The sequence below is a fragment of the Bradysia coprophila genome, assembly GCF_014529535.1.
Source record: "Bradysia coprophila strain Holo2 chromosome X unlocalized genomic scaffold, BU_Bcop_v1 contig_40, whole genome shotgun sequence".
Taxonomy (NCBI): domain Eukaryota; kingdom Metazoa; phylum Arthropoda; class Insecta; order Diptera; family Sciaridae; genus Bradysia; species Bradysia coprophila.
In genome coordinates, this window is record NW_023503332.1 from 92,527 (window position 1) to 109,524 (window position 16,998).

A 16,998-nucleotide genomic window follows, 5' to 3' on the forward strand; every position below is an offset into this window, starting at 1 on the left:
TAGGTGAGAGTCTGGTAGTTAAAAGTCAATGTACAAATGCACACCCCCATCGAAAGTGTTTTTTTTTAAGTGTTATGATGACCCGTTACATAGAGATTAAAGTTAGGAAATTAAGTTCCAAACAAAACATTTTTATATTTTATTTCGATTCCGAACGTTATTTGAAGTATTTCTGCATTATATCATGCATCGAAATTTTGCATAAATAATTTTTAATTCAGTAAAGTACGTGAAAAATTAAGAAAATAAGCGAAGTCAGAAACCTTCTTCAACATGCGTGCATAGCGCGCCATCTTTTTATTCAGTCGAAATTGCGAAAATTTACATGTGAAAGAATCGGGATATTTAGCAAAGATATAAACAAAATGTCCTTCTTCATTTGGCAAATGACCCTTCTCCATCGGGTTGTACATGTTATGAACACAAAATCAGCTTTATAAAAAAAACTAAAAACATTTTTGTTATACTCTAGAATGATTTTTTGCTCATAATAACGCTCTAAATCGAAATAAAATCGTTGTTTAGAACTCAATTGCGAAATTTTTAAATTTACTTGCATCACTTCACAAGGGGACATACAAAAATAACGTCCGTAATTCAGCGTTGCCATAAATTTTTAACATATTTATTCCATTTATGTATTTCGGAGGTGTTAAATGTATAATCGACCCTCCAAATACCCCATTAAAATAGGTTGTATACAGCAAAATTTAACTGACTAAAATGCATACTTTTTGAGTTCCAACTTTTTTGGCAACACTGAATTGCGGACGTCGATTTTGTAATATATTCCAAACAATTGTACAATGCAACAGAATAAAGTTTTTGGTTTTTTCCTGGATTGTTTTTTTTTAATAGTCAAGACCCAAGGGTCGGAATTTGTTTTTTCTTTTAGTTTTATTATTACTGCCTAATGAAAGTGAACGACGGTACCTCGTAACAAATAAAAACTCAAAATTTATCAAAGACTCATTCTTAAAACAATTTTTGATTGAACGAAAAATACTCCAAAGATCTGAGTTGGCGACCGGTTGCCGAAATGTCCGTAAAATTAATCATCACACTAACAAATCTCCACAAAGAAAGGTTCTCTCTACGATGAGACTGTGGTTCACGTCCAGCATCAGAAATTTACTCCACATCTTCTTCTATCTTGTACAACAGTTGTTGCATTCCAACAGTTCCATTTCTTTCAGAATTTTAGCAAGCGAAAAACAGAAAATCTCGTTAATCTTTCTAAATTGTTTCATGTGTACAGGGGCCATAATTATCAAAATCTACCGGAAATTTACCGACACAACTTTTCGGTAAATTTTTGGGAGATTTAGGTAAATTTCGATAATTTTCAGTAATTTCGGTACACGAAATTACCAATTAGCCGCAGTATCAACATTTTGTTTGGCTTGTATTACGGACTCGACAGCTTCGTGGTCGTTAGCCTTCAGAATTCTTTTTTTTAAATTTCGTTGCTCAAATATCTTATTCTAGTGTGGAAAGCGTCAATGTTCAGTTTCAAAAAAGTGTGAGAATTACTTATTTATCTGTTGCATAAATGATAGCTTGTTGTGGAATTAATTCTACCACATAAAAAGGAAGAAAAAAAAGTTTCTCGATTTTAAGCTTCACTTAAACGAACTTAGAATGTGGACGGTTGCAGTAATTACACTAAAAAATTAACGATCAAACAAATCGATAAAAACGTTGTGACCGACTTGTGTTTAACGAAAAAAAAGAACGATGAAGAAAACATAGGAAGAAGAAAACTAAAGGAAAAATCAAGTATAATTGACGTATTTTTGCAATATATCGTTTAGTAACAATAATTGTGATAAAATTTGGGATTAAATACATTCGAAAGATAAAGAAGACGGAGGAAGAGAGGAAGTATTGGTCTTACAATAAAAGGAGAAAAATATAATTAACACAAACAAAACAAACAAAGAAAATTCTAAGGGTGAATTAATTGTAAACGTACATATGTAACATTTTAGTAATTAATATAAAACTTATATAGCAGACAAATTGTTAATTTAATTTTATTTTGGAAAACAAAAAAATTAGAATTATCGAATCTTTAATGTGCTATACAATACGGATTATTCCAATTTGAAAATTTATCGACGTTTGTGTTTTACATTTGTATATTCTAATTTGCTCTTGCCGTTGTCGTTTTGGTTTAATCTGTTCACATATTCTTCGCAAAAATGCTGCAGATGCAATAAAAAAAGGAACAAGTGCAGTTACGTGCATTATTTTTACTTCCTGCATCATGACATGCGAACATTACTTTTTTTACGCATTGACTTAGCTGATGGGAAATAAGGCGATTGTCAGGCCTGCCAGACTTAGGCCTTACCTTATTAACGAATTTAGAAAAGGTCCCATATGAAACAATGATTACATGTCGAAACAGATGAAAAACGAGAGCATGGAAGAAATGTTGGTAAGCAAGACGTGATATTGAATTACTAGGTCCAACCTGTTGGGTGGATCAGGTCCCTTGACTGTCTGAACTTTTCAATAATTTTTGTATTGGTAATGTACAAAAACATAATGGGCGACTGAAGTTTTGACAAATTATTTTTAATCGACGTAAAACATTATTCTAAGCAAACAATTGTTCTACGGCATGCCTCTAAAATGCACCGATTTTTTTATAAACCTAATTGCAAAAATTAATTTTACCCTAAACGGACAGCCGTTTTACGTCGATTAAAAATAACTTGTCAAAACTTCAGTCCATTAGAAGAAGAACTGCTAGAGCGGACTTAGTTTCACTGACAATGGCTTCGCTTCGCTACTAAATAGATACAAAAATTCGATTAGCAACAACAACTAGAGCGTTCGATTTACATAATCTATTTTGGAACGGAACTAGGGAATGTAACCAGGAAATTAAAAACCGGGAAAAACCGGGAAAAACCGGTTAACCGGTTTACCATTTCCCGGGATTTTTTTTTCATTTACCGGTTAACCGACCTTCAAAAATTGAATGATTTTTACATTTTTCCTTGGCAATAATACCTTGAATTGAATTATTCTTCTAGTTGCATTACAGCATTACATCTGATTTGAACTCGTTGTGAACATTTTCATCACATTTTCATCGTAAATTGCACCTCAAGATCAGCCCTAGACTGAGAAAAAAGGATCAGTTTATTTTGCGTTGCTGAGCTGGACAATCATGCTGTAATTTCTATTGTAATTGAATTTTCACCACAGTCCAAACAAAAGAAAATGCAGCATAATTGTCGATCTCAGCAACGCAAAATGTGTCATTTGCACGTAGCCTTAAGTTTGCAACTCTAAAATTGATGTTCTTTAGAAAGTCTACAGAATTCGAAGTTTAGAAGATCGTGTTACTACATCTTTAAGAAGCCAATTGAAGCAACGTCCGTCAAAAATTCATGAAAACAGTTCAATAAGGAGCTTACCTTTCATTTATTTCCTTTCTCAGCATCTCGCTCAGCATAGTAAAAAATTCAATCTTTACACTGTTCAACAGAAATTTTGAAACTAGTTCACACGATCGATTTCCGATATTTCTGTTGAAATATGTAGATATGAAATTCTTTATCATCCTGAAAAATGCAAATAAAGGAATGGTAAACTCATTTCTGAAGGGCTTCGCGAGCACAATAAGCCACTTAGTAGGCCAAGGGACTGAATACCGTGAAAACCTTGAGCAAACGTCTGACATTACTGGACGTCCACCCTGCATTGCGATTGCTAAGGAGCTCATTGTCATCTCCTCGATTCCAACATTTACTTAGATGCAGTCCAACGTTCACGCATCCGCACCAATTGACCGAGATTGACAACTTTTACCGGTCCACCGTGGAAGCGATCACCAACAACGAATTAAACGAAACATCTTGGACCCAAGCTTCATTGCCTTTGGCATCGGCCGGACTAGGCATCAGAAAATTAATCGATTTGGCTCACCCAGCGTACTTTGCTTCGGTTTATCAATCACAAGCTTTGGCAAACCGAATTCTCGCGAAATTTAACTTGAGTGTCATAAATGATCAATTTAACGCATCGATCGAATCGTATCCACCTGAGTTTATACCTTCAAAATCAGATCAAAAAAGGTGTCAATCGTCCTGGGATTTGTTGCGAGTGAAACGCATTTTCAATGAGTTGATGTCATTCAGTGACCAAATTGATCGAGCTAGACTTCTTGCGTCATCAACAAAAACATCATCAAAGTGGCTGCAAGCTGTTCCTTCTCATCAATTGGGCCTTCTGTTGGACAACAACGCCGCGAGAATCGCAGTGGCAATTCGTTTGGGCAGCAAGATTTGTGAACCACACGTTTGTGTTTGTGGGTATATAGTCAATTCAAATGGTCACCATGGGCTATCATGCATTAAAATGATTGGTAAATACGCCAGACACACCGAAATAAACAATATCATATCAATGGCTGTTGCATCTGTCGGATTTCCGAACACTCGGGAACCACATGGTCTATCTCGCCGAGACGGTAAACGTCCAGACGGTTTGACCAGCTACCCCTGGAGCCACGGAAGATCGTTAATCTGGGACGTCACAGTGGTTGACACTGTAGCTCCATCGTACATCAATCTAACATCCAACAAAAGTGGGGCTGCAGCTGATCATGCAGAACGCGACAAACACAACCATTACATTGACTTGAAGCGTCGTTACCATTTCACGCCCGTGGCATTCGAATCGTTTGGGTCTATCGGACCGGAAACTGAATTGTTTTTGTCAAATTTGGGAAAACTTATGAAACGCAAAACCGGCGATCCGCGAAGTCTGGATTTTTTGCTCCAACGGATTTCAATTGCCATCCAGAGGGGCAATGCAGTGAGCATCCGTAATACCTTCTGTGATAATAGTGATGCTAACGTATTCTTGTGATAATTTCAAAAATTCTTCTATTTATGTAATTTAATTGTATAACAAAGTCAAATGAATAAAAAAATGCAAACTTAGCAGGGGTAGGATAAAAGCATTTGTCATCGGTGCAAGTTACAAACTCCCAACTCATCCAAATTTTTTTTTTCTCATTTACCGTTTTTCCCGTTTCCCGGTTTTTCAAAATCGACGGTAAATGCATTCCCTAAACGGAACCTAACCTCAGGAATTCCATTCTCAACTAAGCAATTTTTTTTAAATTTGGGTTAAGAAAACTATTTCAGTTATTGTGTTAACAAAGGGCAGAAATTGCTTCTTTTTTGAGAACTACTTTTGAGACCAGATGGTTGAACCGATACCACACCATTTTCGAACTTGACTTGAAGATTTCTATACTTCATCGAATAAAAGTAAAGTTTTTTGGAAATCGGTTGAGCATTGGTCAAGTTATCGTGTTAACAAAGATCAGAAAAGTGTTACACTTAACGTTTATTCTGTTGTAAGACCCATGACTTACAGGGAATAATTTCATAGGAGACAAAATATTGATTAAATCGAATTTCACATCGGGTGCAAATAGGGGCGTGATTAGCTTGTGTGAAAGTCTGCATAAGACATTCAAATATAGCTCTGATACACGAATAGTCTTTCAATAGTACACATTGTTGTTGATGAAAGAGGAGTACCACGTTCTGTTCCACTGGATAAGCACAAGTACATTTTAAATTGAAGGAATCATAAGAATCTACGAAGATATTGAAATAATGTCGACTATCTACTATTACATGCTGAAGCCAGCAAAGGGAGTGCCTTAAAAGTACGGTAAATCATTCAAATAATTACGGCAAGTTATTCAGTTTTCCTCACGAGATGTCTCTCCTTTACTAGTGTGTCGTTATCACAAAGTTGTTTTGTCAAAATTTAAGTCAAAAACAGAATATATGTTTACATACATTCTTCACCATAAAATACATTCAAAATATAATAATAATATTCAAAATCATATTGGGATGACATCAAAGGAACAGTACAGAAACAGTCTACCCGCCGACGCATTTGAAAAACTTTTTACGAATGATACAGCCGATGTCCACTTTGTTTTTGAACAGGATGGTGTCGTTCAACAGATTCCGGCACACAAATCTCTTTTGTCAGCTTTGAGTTCTGTATTTGATACCATGTTTAATGGTAATTGGGAAGACAGCAACGAAATTGTTATTACAGACGCCGGTGCAGCCGCATTCCAGGAATTTCTTCAGTTTTTCTATAAAGGTACAATCTGCTTGTTGTTGTTTTGCTTGTCGTGTGCACTTGACGACACCACCAATACAAAATCTAAACATTAAAGGTACAGTAGAATTGACGGAGGACAACGCTCATGAAGTCTTGTATCTTGCCAACAAATATGATGTCCATCAAGCTATGTCTACGTGCGCGAGGTTTTTAATCGATCGCCTATCGTTGAAGAACGTTCTACGTACGCTCGAAATGGCTGATTTGTGCGATTTCGATGAACTGCAAGAAAAGTGCGAAGTATTCATTGGTCGGAATATCGAAAAAATTTCCAAATCCAAAGAGTTTCTTCAATGTAACGTTACTATGCTGGCAAACATCATGGTTATTGATTCACTTGAATGTGATGGAGAAAATATTTTCGATGCGTGCATCGCATGGGCGACGAATGCTTGTGAAGCGAAAAACATCGATCCGACGGATGTTAAAAATTTGCGAACAGAATTAGGGGATTGTTTCAATTTGATTGGTTTCATTGGTATGGGAAAGAAGGAATTCGCAGCACGATATCGCATTTATAAAGACATGTTCACACGGAACGAAGTTGATAATATTTTCCTGGAATTTTTGGACAATTATTGACAAATTAATAAAAATTCAAATCTAACTGAACGAATTCAAATCAAATGGTTAATACAAATAATGTAGTTCAGTCTCGCAACTCAGAGAGTAATAAAGAACTCTAAAAAAAGAATGAAGATTAATACCAGAAATATTTTTTTAGATGAAAATATCAGAAATATCTTTCAAAATGTATTCCAAATACATATCAGAGGCAGTGAAATTTCAGCATGAATTTGGTTTTTCAGCTGATTCACACAAACAATCGAAACTGTTGAAACGTCTTTATACGATTTAACCATCACTACGCCCATGCGTGTACTAGCTTCAACAGTATTAAACAAGTATAAAACGTTTTCATTGTATGTGTGGATCAGCTGAAACTTCACTGCCTCTGACTGTGCAGAGATTGGATTGTGCGTAACGAATTTACATCAAGTGATCCTAATATTTTAGTTAACTAAGTACAAAATAAATAAGATTACTTTAAACTAATTACGACTCGAAATAAATTGAAAGAAGTTTTTTCGAACAGAACGGCACAATTAATCTCAATGATCAAATACTAAAAGTTTTTTATGAAAGACATAAAACGCCTTTTAAATTGTACCAAAAGTTTTATTTTTTCAACTACTTAAGTTTCGATCAACTATGTCAACTATCAACTATCATTATCAAGTTGATGTCTTCTCAAAACTAAGATTTACAAACAATCTATCGTTATATATATTAGGGCGTATCGAATTTTGAGAATTTTAAGGGCCGCGATAGCCTGTGTGCGGAAAACGTAGATCATTGAAAACTAATTCCAGGCATATGGGTGATGGATCCGAAGGTGCCCGGGAAGAAGTCCCCCCGGACGACTTTAACTTTCAAATGGTCATAACTCGGAAAGTTGAGAGTATTTCTGAAAACAATGTTCTAGCAGGATGTAGAGCGTTAAAAACTCTACAAAACTGCCAAAGAAACCGATGGTCCAAAAGGTGTGTCTGTCGAGGTTTTCTAACATCGAAAGTTCGACATTTTCGTTTTTGACTTTTATTTCCTGAGAGACAAATTATTAAGTTTAGCTATTGGCATGAGGTTGTAGAGGAGGTCGAGTACTACCAGTACACTAGGCATTGTCCCGGTCGGCGATCCATCCGAAACCACTTTTTCAACATTAATGAATGAACTTTTTAAGTGTACCCACGTCGCCCACGAAGCCAGTGCACTGTGCAGACAATGTAACCGGTGTTGCTGAGTCGAGGTAACCTTGGCCAGTAAGTGCACATAATATTCCATAACAGTAGCTGAACTCTTTTTAACGGAGGTTGATTCCTCCGTTAAAAGATGAAAAAAAAAATCAATTTTCCATTGATCGAAATGCACCGCCGAATTAACCGACCATGGAAGGTAGGTTTATTCAGCGCTGTTTCACACTGACATTCAATGTCGTCCACCTGAAGTTTATTTTCGCGGTTCACAAGTGACTTCGGAATTAAGCGTATATCGGTGGGTTTTGAAATTAAGTCTAATCTTGTGTGAAATAGATGTTCAATGTCTTTAATTTTCACCAAGCAATCTGACGAAACTTCCTATTAAAAAAGTCTTAAATTTGCGAACAACCTGCGACAATGTTTTAAAAACCGAAATCAAAACCCACTACAAACACTTGGCGATCCACTTGGCGATCCACTTGTCAACGTCGGACAATAACATGAACAAATTTCTTAGTCTATTGAAAAACTATTTACTGTTCCGTAGTTCTGAGATCCGTAACTAAAATCCGTTAAATAAAAATTTAATTGAGTTACAAACAATTTTTTTTTTATTTTTTATCGATGGAGAACCTAATTATAAGACACTTTGTCTCGTATCATATGCCAAAAAAAGTTAAAACTTTTTTTATAAATCATTTTGAAAGTCACTAAAAACACGAAAATTCGAATAGAAATACAGTATGTCATCAAAAATTTTTGTATTTCGATTCGAATTTTCGTGTTTTCAGTGACTTTCAAAATGATTTATAAAAAAAGTTTTAACTTTTTTTGGCATATGATACGAGACAAAGTGTCTTATAATTAGGTTCTCCATCGATAAAAAAAAAAAAAAATTGTTTTGTAACTCAATTCTCTTTTGATTGACTCCGGGCTTATTGCAACGACATCTATTGGCGTAATAGCGAAGCATTTTTCTGTGGATAGAGTAGAAAAGGATGGAAATGGACTGCCGTAATACCGCTCCTTCATCGGCTTAAAACAGTACATATTATCTGCTAAATCTTTTATGTGGATAATATCCATTGAATCGCTCAAATTTTAATGTCTTGACCATCAAGCATTGCGTCGCAGTTTTTAAAAGAGTTGTTGATTTAAAAGACGTCTGTATCTCTACAGACAACGCCTTGAGGGAAAACATTCTTGCTTTTCTTAAGAGCAATGAACCCTTTGTAAATTAGTAGCCTACATTTCGGCGGAAATATATTCGTTTTTTGATGATTTCTCTGCACCAAATTTTTCTTTGAAAAAGTAAGACCATAAAAGCACGCAAAAAATGTATTACTTTTAAAGGGAAAATTGAGAAAATCTTTCAAGATTGTGTAAATTTATGTAATCTACACAGGTTTCTCCAAGTGTGTTAAGATATGACTCACAAACCAATTTTTCTTTTAAAAGTAACATACTTTTGCGGTCCTACTTTTTCAAAAAAAAAAAAGATTTTGGTTCAGAGAAATCATCAAAAAACGAATATTTTTCGGCCTACAATTTTGCAAAGGGCCCATTGCTCTTAAATTTCGTGCAATTCATGAAAATCGATTCGGGAACTTTTGGGAATTAATTCCCAAATAACAGGCCATGAACGACACATTTAAATGGGAAGCTCGAATCTAAGATAACGTTCTAGTCTAGTACAACCATCGCCGATTTTTTTTTTATTCGAATGAAAATTACAGATAACATCTGAGCAAAATAATGTAGAACACAGCTGTGTGATTTATCAATGAGTTGCGCTTTATAGCATCGGTGTTTTGTTTTATGAAAATGTTGAGGGTAGTTTTGCAGGTAGGTGAGAGTCTGGTAGTTAAAATTCAATGTACAAATGCACACCCCCATCAAAAGTGTTTTTTTTTTTAAATGTTATGATGACCCGTTACATAGAAATTAAAGATAGGAATTTGCGAAATTTTTAAATTTACTTGCATCACTTCACAAGGGGACATACAAAAATAACGTCCGTAATTCAGCGTTGCCATAAATTTTTAACATATTTATTCCATTTATGTATTTCGGAGGTGTTAAATGTATAATCGACCCTCCAAATACCCCATTAAAATAGGTTGTATACAGCAAAATTTAACTGACTAAAATGCATACTTTTTGAGTTCCAACTTTTTTGGCAACACTGAATTGCGGACGTCGATTTTGTAATATATTCCAAACAATTGTACAATGCAACAGAATAAAGTTTTTGGTTTTTTCCTGGATTGTTTTTTTTTAATAGTCAAGACCCAAGGGTCGGAATTTGTTTTTTCTTTTAGTTTTATTATTACTGCCTAATGAAAGTGAACGACGGTACCTCGTAACAAATAAAAACTCAAAATTTTCCAAAGACTAATTCTTAAAACAACTTTTGATTGAACGAAAAATACTCCAAAGATCTGAGTTGGCGACCGGTTGCCGAAATGTCCACAAAGAAAGGTTCTCTCTACGATGAGACTGTGGTTCACGTCCAGCATCAGAAATTTACTCCACATCTTCTTCTATCTTGTACAACAGTTGTTGCATTCCAACAGTTCCATTTCTTTCAGAATTTTAGCAAGCGAAAAACAGAAAATCTCGTTAATCTTTCTAAATTGTTTCATGTGTACAGGGGCCATAATTATCAAAATCTACCGGAAATTTACCGACACAACTTTTCGGTAAATTTTTGGGAGATTTAGGTAAATTTCGATAATTTTCAGTAATTTCGGTACACGAAATTACCAATTAGCCGCAGTATCAACATTTTGTTTGGCTTGTATTACGGACTCGACAGCTTCGTGGTCGTTAGCCTTCAGAATTCTTTTTTTTAAATTTCGTTGCTCAAATATCTTATTCTAGTGTGGAAAGCGTCAATGTTCAGTTTCAAAAAAGTGTGAGAATTACTTATTTATCTGTTGCATAAATGATAGCTTGTTGTGGAATTAATTCTACCACATAAAAAGGAAGAAAAAAAAGTTTCTCGATTTTAAGCTTCACTTAAACGAACTTAGAATGTGGACGGTTGCAGTAATTACACTAAAAAATTAACGATCAAACAAATCGATAAAAACGTTGTGACCGACTTGTGTTTAACGAAAAAAAAAGAACGATGAAGAAAACATAGGAAGAAGAAAACTAAAGGAAAAATCAAGTATAATTGACGTATTTTTGCAATATATCGTTTAGTAACAATAATTGTGATAAAATTTGGGATTAAATACATTCGAAAGATAAAGAAGACGGAGGAAGAGAGGAAGTATTGGTCTTACAATAAAAGGAGAAAAATATAATTAACACAAACAAAACAAACAAAGAAAATTCTAAGGGTGAATTAATTGTAAACGTACATATGTAACATTTTAGTAATTAATATAAAACTTATATAGCAGACAAATTGTTAATTTAATTTTATTTTGGAAAACAAAAAAATTAGAATTATCGAATCTTTAATGTGCTATACAATACGGATTATTCCAATTTGAAAATTTATCGACGTTTGTGTTTTACATTTGTATATTCTAATTTGCTCTTGCCGTTGTCGTTTTGGTTTAATCTGTTCACATATTCTTCGCAAAAATGCTGCAGATGCAATAAAAAAAGGAACAAGTGCAGTTACGTGCATTATTTTTACTTCCTGCATCATGACATGCGAACATTACTTTTTTTACGCATTGACTTAGCTGATGGGAAATAAGGCGATTGTCAGGCCTGCCAGACTTAGGCCTTACCTTATTAACGAATTTAGAAAAGGTCCCATATGAAACAATGATTACATGTCGAAACAGATGAAAAACGAGAGCATGGAAGAAATGTTGGTAAGCAAGACGTGATATTGAATTACTAGGTCCAACCTGTTGGGTGGATCAGGTCCCTTGACTGTCTGAACTTTTCAATAATTTTTGTATTGGTAATGTACAAAAACATAATGGGCGACTGAAGTTTTGACAAATTATTTTTAATCGACGTAAAACATTATTCTAAGCAAACAATTGTTCTACGGCATGCCTCTAAAATGCACCGATTTTTTTATAAACCTAATTGCAAAAATTAATTTTACCCTAAACGGACAGCCGTTTTACGTCGATTAAAAATAACTTGTCAAAACTTCAGTCCATTAGAAGAAGAACTGCTAGAGCGGACTTAGTTTCACTGACAATGGCTTCGCTTCGCTACTAAATAGATACAAAAATTCGATTAGCAACAACAACTAGAGCGTTCGATTTACATAATCTATTTTGGAACGGAACTAGGGAATGTAACCAGGAAATTAAAAACCGGGAAAAACCGGGAAAAACCGGTTAACCGGTTTACCATTTCCCGGGATTTTTTTTTCATTTACCGGTTAACCGACCTTCAAAAATTGAATGATTTTTACATTTTTCCTTGGCAATAATACCTTGAATTGAATTATTCTTCTAGTTGCATTACAGCATTACATCTGATTTGAACTCGTTGTGAACATTTTCATCACATTTTCATCGTAAATTGCACCTCAAGATCAGCCCTAGACTGAGAAAAAAGGATCAGTTTATTTTGCGTTGCTGAGCTGGACAATCATGCTGTAATTTCTATTGTAATTGAATTTTCACCACAGTCCAAACAAAAGAAAATGCAGCATAATTGTCGATCTGAGCAACGCAAAATGTGTCATTTGCACGTAGCCTTAAGTTTGCAACTCTAAAATTGATGTTCTTTAGAAAGTCTACAGAATTCGAAGTTTAGAAGATCGTGTTACTACATCTTTAAGAAGCCAATTGAAGCAACGTCCGTCAAAAATTCATGAAAACAGTTCAATAAGGAGCTTACCTTTCATTTATTTCCTTTCTCAGCATCTCGCTCAGCATAGTAAAAAATTCAATCTTTACACTGTTCAACAGAAATTTTGAAACTAGTTCACACGATCGATTTCCGATATTTCTGTTGAATTATGTAGATATGAAATTCTTTATCATCCTGAAAAATGCAAATAAAGGAACGGTAAACTCATTTCTGAAGGGCTTCGCGAGCACAATAAGCCACTTAGTAGGCCAAGGGACTGAATACCGTGAAAACCTTGAGCAAACGTCTGACATTACTGGACGTCCACCCTGCATTGCGATTGCTAAGGAGCTCATTGTCATCTCCTCGATTCCAACATTTACTTAGATGCAGTCCAACGTTCACGCATCCGCACCAATTGACCGAGATTGACAACTTTTACCGGTCCACCGTGGAAGCGATCACCAACAACGAATTAAACGAAACATCTTGGACCCAAGCTTCATTGCCTTTGGCATCGGCCGGACTAGGCATCAGAAAATTAATCGATTTGGCTCACCCAGCGTACTTTGCTTCGGTTTATCAATCACAAGCTTTGGCAAACCGAATTCTCGCGAAATTTAACTTGAGTGTCATAAATGATCAATTTAACGCATCGATCGAATCGTATCCACCTGAGTTTATACCTTCAAAATCAGATCAAAAAAGGTGTCAATCGTCCTGGGATTTGTTGCGAGTGAAACGCATTTTCAATGAGTTGATGTCATTCAGTGACCAAATTGATCGAGCTAGACTTCTTGCGTCATCAACAAAAACATCATCAAAGTGGCTGCAAGCTGTTCCTTCTCATCAATTGGGCCTTCTGTTGGACAACAACGCCGCGAGAATCGCAGTGGCAATTCGTTTGGGCAGCAAGATTTGTGAACCACACGTTTGTGTTTGTGGGTATATAGTCAATTCAAATGGTCACCATGGGCTATCATGCATTAAAATGATTGGTAAATACGCCAGACACACCGAAATAAACAATATCATATCAATGGCTGTTGCATCTGCCGGATTTCCGAACACTCGGGAACCACATGGTCTATCTCACCGAGACGGTAAACGTCCAGACGGTTTGACCAGCTACCCCTGGAGCCACGGAAGATCGTTAATCTGGGACGTCACAGTGGTTGACACTGTAGCTCCATCGTACATCAATCTAACATCCAACAAAAGTGGGGCTGCAGCTGATCATGCAGAACGCGACAAACACAACCATTACATTGACTTGAAGCGTCGTTACCATTTCACGCCCGTGGCATTCGAATCGTTTGGGTCTATCGGACCGGAAACTGAATTGTTTTTGTCAAATTTGGGAAAACTTATGAAACGCAAAACCGGCGATCCGCGAAGTCTGGATTTTTTGCTCCAACGGATTTCAATTGCCATCCAGAGGGGCAATGCAGTGAGCATCCGTAATACCTTCTGTGATAATAGTGATGCTAACGTATTCTTGTGATAATTTCAAAAATTCTTCTATTTATGTAATTTAATTGTATAACAAAGTCAAATGAATAAAAAAATGCAAACTTAGCAGGGGTAGGATAAAAGCATTTGTCATCGGTGCAAGTTACAAACTCCCAACTCATCCAAATTTTTTTTTTCTCATTTACCGTTTTTCCCGTTTCCCGGTTTTTCAAAATCGACGGTAAATGCATTCCCTAAACGGAACCTAACCTCAGGAATTCCATTCTCAACTAAGCAATTTTTTTTAAATTTGGGTTAAGAAAACTATTTCAGTTATTGTGTTAACAAAGGGCAGAAATTGCTTCTTTTTTGAGAACTACTTTTGAGACCAGATGGTTGAACCGATACCACACCATTTTCGAACTTGACTTGAAGATTTCTATACTTCATCGAATAAAAGTAAAGTTTTTTGGAAATCGGTTGAGCATTGGTCAAGTTATCGTGTTAACAAAGATCAGAAAAGTGTTACACTTAACGTTTATTCTGTTGTAAGACCCATGACTTACAGGGAATAATTTCATAGGAGACAAAATATTGATTAAATCGAATTTCACATCGGGTGCAAATAGGGGCGTGATTAGCTTGTGTGAAAGTCTGCATAAGACATTCAAATATAGCTCTGATACACGAATAGTCTTTCAATAGTACACATTGTTGTTGATGAAAGAGGAGTACCACGTTCTGTTCCACTGGATAAGCACAAGTACATTTTAAATTGAAGGAATCATAAGAATCTACGAAGATATTGAAATAATGTCGACTATCTACTATTACATGCTGAAAAGCCAGCAAAGGGAGTGCCTTAAAAGTACGGTAAATCATTCAAATAATTACGGCAAGTTATTCAGTTTTCCTCACGAGATGTCTCTCCTTTACTAGTGTGTCGTTATCACAAAGTTGTTTTGTCAAAATTTAAGTCAAAAACAGAATATATGTTTACATACATTCTTCACCATAAAATACATTCAAAATATAATAATAATATTCAAAATCATATTGGGATGACATCAAAGGAACAGTACAGAAACAGTCTACCCGCCGACGCATTTGAAAAACTTTTTACGAATGATACAGCCGATGTCCACTTTGTTTTTGAACAGGATGGTGTCGTTCAACAGATTCCGGCACACAAATCTCTTTTGTCAGCTTTGAGTTCTGTATTTGATACCATGTTTAATGGTAATTGGGAAGACAGCAACGAAATTGTTATTACAGACGCCGGTGCAGCCGCATTCCAGGAATTTCTTCAGTTTTTCTATAAAGGTACAATCTGCTTGTTGTTGTTTTGCTTGTCGTGTGCACTTGACGACACCACCAATACAAAATCTAAACATTAAAGGTACAGTAGAATTGACGGAGGACAACGCTCATGAAGTCTTGTATCTTGCCAACAAATATGATGTCCATCAAGCTATGTCTACGTGCGCGAGGTTTTTAATCGATCGCCTATCGTTGAAGAACGTTCTACGTACGCTCGAAATGGCTGATTTGTGCGATTTCGATGAACTGCAAGAAAAGTGCGAAGTATTCATTGGTCGGAATATCGAAAAAATTTCCAAATCCAAAGAGTTTCTTCAATGTAACGTTACTATGCTGGCAAACATCATGGTTATTGATTCACTTGAATGTGATGGAGAAAATATTTTCGATGCGTGCATCGCATGGGCGACGAATGCTTGTGAAGCGAAAAACATCGATCCGACGGATGTTAAAAATTTGCGAACAGAATTAGGGGATTGTTTCAATTTGATTGGTTTCATTGGTATGGGAAAGAAGGAATTCGCAGCACGATATCGCATTTATAAAGACATGTTCACACGGAACGAAGTTGATAATATTTTCCTGGAATTTTTGGACAATTATTGACAAATTAATAAAAATTCAAATCTAACTGAACGAATTCAAATCAAATGGTTAATACAAATAATGTAGTTCAGTCTCGCAACTCAGAGAGTAATAAAGAACTCTAAAAAAAGAATGAAGATTAATACCAGAAATATTTTTTTAGATGAAAATATCAGAAATATCTTTCAAAATGTATTCCAAATACATATCAGAGGCAGTGAAATTTCAGCATGAATTTGGTTTTTCAGCTGATTCACACAAACAATCGAAACTGTTGAAACGTCTTTATACGATTTAACCATCACTACGCCCATGCGTGTACTAGCTTCAACAGTATTAAACAAGTATAAAACGTTTTCATTGTATGTGTGGATCAGCTGAAACTTCACTGCCTCTGACTGTGCAGAGATTGGATTGTGCGTAACGAATTTACATCAAGTGATCCTAATATTTTAGTTAACTAAGTACAAAATAAATAAGATTACTTTAAACTAATTACGACTCGAAATAAATTGAAAGAAGTTTTTTCGAACAGAACGGCACAATTAATCTCAATGATCAAATACTAAAAGTTTTTTATGAAAGACATAAAACGCCTTTTAAATTGTACCAAAGTTTTATTTTTTCAACTACTTAAGTTTCGATCAACTATGTCAACTATCAACTATCATTATCAAGTTGATGTCTTCTCAAAACTAAGATTTACAAACAATCTATCGTTATATATATTAGGGCGTATCGAATTTTGAGAATTTTAAGGGCCGCGATAGCCTGTGTGCGGAAAACGTAGATCATTGAAAACTAATTCCAGGCATATGGGTGATGGATCCGAAGGTGCCCGGGAAGAAGTCCCCCGGACGACTTTAACTTTCAAATGGTCATAACTCGGAAAGTTGAGAGTATTTCTGAAAACAATGTT

General features: G+C 35.4%; 2 protein-coding genes and 1 long non-coding RNA gene across 3 annotated transcripts; all 3 read left to right on the forward strand.

Annotated features, from left to right (window-relative positions):
* LOC119069880 lies at positions 1-11,354 on the forward strand. Its single transcript, XR_005086420.1, has 2 exons — positions 1-1,086; positions 10,422-11,354. It is a non-coding gene; the product is annotated as an uncharacterized LOC119069880 (long non-coding RNA).
* Positions 5,821-6,785, forward strand: LOC119069878 (BTB/POZ domain-containing protein 3-like). The gene is made up of 2 exons (XM_037174053.1): positions 5,821-6,159; positions 6,236-6,785. The coding sequence occupies exons 1-2, from the start codon at positions 5,829-5,831 to the stop codon at positions 6,760-6,762; spliced, it is 858 nt and encodes a 285-aa protein (XP_037029948.1). The 5' UTR covers positions 5,821-5,828; the 3' UTR covers positions 6,763-6,785.
* A 3,804-nt stretch (positions 11,355-15,158) lies between the features above and the next one.
* On the forward strand, positions 15,159-16,123 carry LOC119069874 (BTB/POZ domain-containing protein 3-like). The gene is made up of 2 exons (XM_037174049.1): positions 15,159-15,497; positions 15,574-16,123. The coding sequence occupies exons 1-2, from the start codon at positions 15,167-15,169 to the stop codon at positions 16,098-16,100; spliced, it is 858 nt and encodes a 285-aa protein (XP_037029944.1). The 5' UTR covers positions 15,159-15,166; the 3' UTR covers positions 16,101-16,123.
* Positions 16,124-16,998: the final 875 nt, after the last annotated feature.